A 2,733-nucleotide genomic window follows, 5' to 3' on the forward strand; every position below is an offset into this window, starting at 1 on the left:
GTGTGTGTGTGTGTGTGTGTGTGTGTGTGTGTATTTACCTGCAGTGGTAGAAAAGCTCCTCCAGAGTCGACCAGGTAAACACAAGGCAGGCGATTTTGAATTGCTATTTCCTGTGCTCTTAGCTGCTTCTTCACTGTGATTGGATACGCTGTGCCACCTTTCACTGTGGCATCGTTGGCAATGAACATACACCACAGGCCATTGATCCTGCCAATGCCTGGATAGATGCGCACACAAGCACACCCAGTATAAGTAGGTGGCATGCATGCGTGTCACACATGCATCTTCATAAGGTTGGAAATAAATTGCTCTCTCTAAAATAAATAAAATAATAAAAACAAATAAGTCAGAAGGGTAAACTAAATTAATCCGAGGCATGTGTGGCTATATCAAGGTAGTCAGATTATTCAGTCTATGGTTAGTATTTAAGTTGCAGGATTGCAGCAAGTGGTTTCTGACCAGTCAGGCATCCGGCTGAAGGGATGTCCCCATATGGCAGACCCAGCCCAGCAAACGGTGACAGCTCCAGGTAGTCCTCGTCATCCAACAGGAGGCGCAGCCGCTCCCTGACCATCAACTTCCTATTTCTCTGAGTGTGTCTAGCGATGGCATTGTCCCCTCCACCTTTTTGTACCTTTTCAGTCAACTCTATGTACCTTACAGAAAGAGAAAGAGAGAGCTAATGATCAGCAAGCATATGATCAGCAAACATTTACAAATTAATTTCAGTGAATAATACAGTAGGGGAAAGCAACAAGAACTGGTCAGATCTGATAAGAGAGCAGAACCTACTTGTTGCGGCAGGCGATGCTGTTTCGGAGGTTAGCTTCATACACATGTTGGTGGATGGGCAGGAGGGGTTGCTCCAGGACCTGGAAGGCACTGCGCAGAGCTCTCCTCCTCCTGGCTGCAGAGCTCATACAGCGGACTGAAGATTGCCGACGCTGCTCAGCCAACCTGCAACAGATTCCTCAATAAGTGTTTGTTTACAGCGTTAAGTCAGAGCTACCGTAGGACACAGCGTACTGGTTTAAAAAAAAAAAAAGTATGTTCATGGTCCGAACACAACATGACAACTTGTAAAAAAAAAAAGGAATGTAACGTTCTCTTAAGAACATCGCAAAATGTGCGTAAAAGTAACACAAGTTATTAAGTAAGTTGTATGTTGTTGCTATCAGCTTTCCTTATACTGTAAAGCTATTAATTGATGAGAGCATAAACAGCAAAAGACACCCAACATCTCTCTTGTCTCCAGTTTATTATCATGTCTCCAGTGCTCCATGCTAACACTTTAGCATGCTGATAGTATGTCAATAGCATTATCCAAAAAGTAAGCAGACATGCCTTTTAGTAATGAAACACGTAAGATTATTTTATTATAACTTTAGTTTCACAAAATCTAAAATTACACTACTGGTCAAAAGTTTAGGGTCACTTACAAATTTCCATACCACTCCATTATAGACAGAATACCAGCTAATCTGAGTGTGTGTGTGTGGGGGGGGGGGGCTATTGCATCTTTAATGCAATAGCTACATTGCCCATTATCAGCAACCATTCATCCAATGTTCCAAAGGCACATTCTGTTCACTAATCTGATATCATTTTAAAAACTAACTGAGAAAACGTTGGAGAACACTTTTGCAATTATGTAACCACATAATGTAATCATAAAACTGCTGCCCTGGTTGTCTAGCCCTGTTAGAGACCTGAATCATCATTTCTATTATAACTATTAAATGATTTTGGCCAAAGAAAATTACCAAAATTATGTTTTGGGTTATTTTTTAAAAGTAAGTGCAGTAGTACAGCTACCTCTAGACAAATAATAATTGAGGTAAGTATGGAGGCACTACCTTATTTAAATCAGTAAATTAATGAATATTTTTGTGGTCTCTCTTGTCGGTGTTTTAATTTGTAGACGGTCCCTAGCCCTCGTCTCACTGCCGTCTCTCCACCGGCTGCTCGTACACACACCAATGTTATTTCACCAGATAGAAGGACGGTTCGTTTGGATGAAAATGACTTGATGAGCTCGTTGTTAACCTTACTACGATAGGAAAGATAAGTCGTTTGTGATTTAATAACATTTCGCTATAAAGTAATTGATCCCGGAAGTTCGAATCTGTGAATGTCTTTCTAACTTAACAGAAATGTATGCCAAAGGTCGTGAAGGCACCTGAGTGCACTTCAAATGCATGTGTGGATTTAGCTATGGATGGAAAATAAGTGACGTCTCTTACCTTAGCATGCAGCGGAGCATGTCTCTCTGTGTCTGCTCTAAAACAGCTAATTTTACAACCCTTAGTAGCTTAAAAACGACCCCAAAACCATTAAAACAAACCCCAAATAGCTAGCTAACGTTACTCCATCGCCATTACATTCTTCTTCCTTCCTAAGCTGCTGGCAGTTTGTCTTGTGTCTGACACATTACCGCCCCTACAGGAGCAGAGGGGGAGTGGGAGGTTCATTCTTCTTCGTTTTCACGAACAAGAAATTTGGGTTATTTTGGCACATAACAATAACCACAGTAAGAGAAAATAAAAAATAGGCGTACTGCATATTTCAAGAATCATAAACAGAAAGCAGATTGTATAAAAAAAAAATGAACAAAAAAAATATGAAATTGTATTTTTTTTAAACTGTTTTGAAAATAAAAACACCTGTACAGTGTACAAAAGGGATATAATGTGAAAATGCACTCCATCTATCTATCTATCTATCTATCTATCT

At 40.0% G+C, this 2,733-nt stretch overlaps 1 protein-coding gene across 1 annotated transcript in view; it reads right to left on the reverse strand.

Moving 5' to 3' along the window:
* si:ch211-198n5.11 (methylcrotonoyl-coenzyme A carboxylase 2) overlaps positions 1-2,455 on the reverse strand; it is an 8,321-nt gene extending 5,866 nt beyond the window's left edge. Inside the window, exons 1-4 of the mRNA XM_032527022.1 lie at positions 2,244-2,455; positions 793-957; positions 460-656; positions 39-217 (exon numbers count right to left, since the gene is read on the reverse strand). Coding sequence (XP_032382913.1) covers positions 39-217; positions 460-656; positions 793-957; positions 2,244-2,263 — 561 coding nt within the window. The 5' untranslated portion in view covers positions 2,264-2,455. The remainder of the gene's footprint in view (positions 1-38; positions 218-459; positions 657-792; positions 958-2,243) is intronic.
* Positions 2,456-2,733: the final 278 nt, after the last annotated feature.

Source organism: Etheostoma spectabile, chromosome 9 (assembly GCF_008692095.1).
Source record: "Etheostoma spectabile isolate EspeVRDwgs_2016 chromosome 9, UIUC_Espe_1.0, whole genome shotgun sequence".
In the NCBI taxonomy this organism is placed as follows: Eukaryota; Metazoa; Chordata; class Actinopteri; order Perciformes; family Percidae; genus Etheostoma; species Etheostoma spectabile.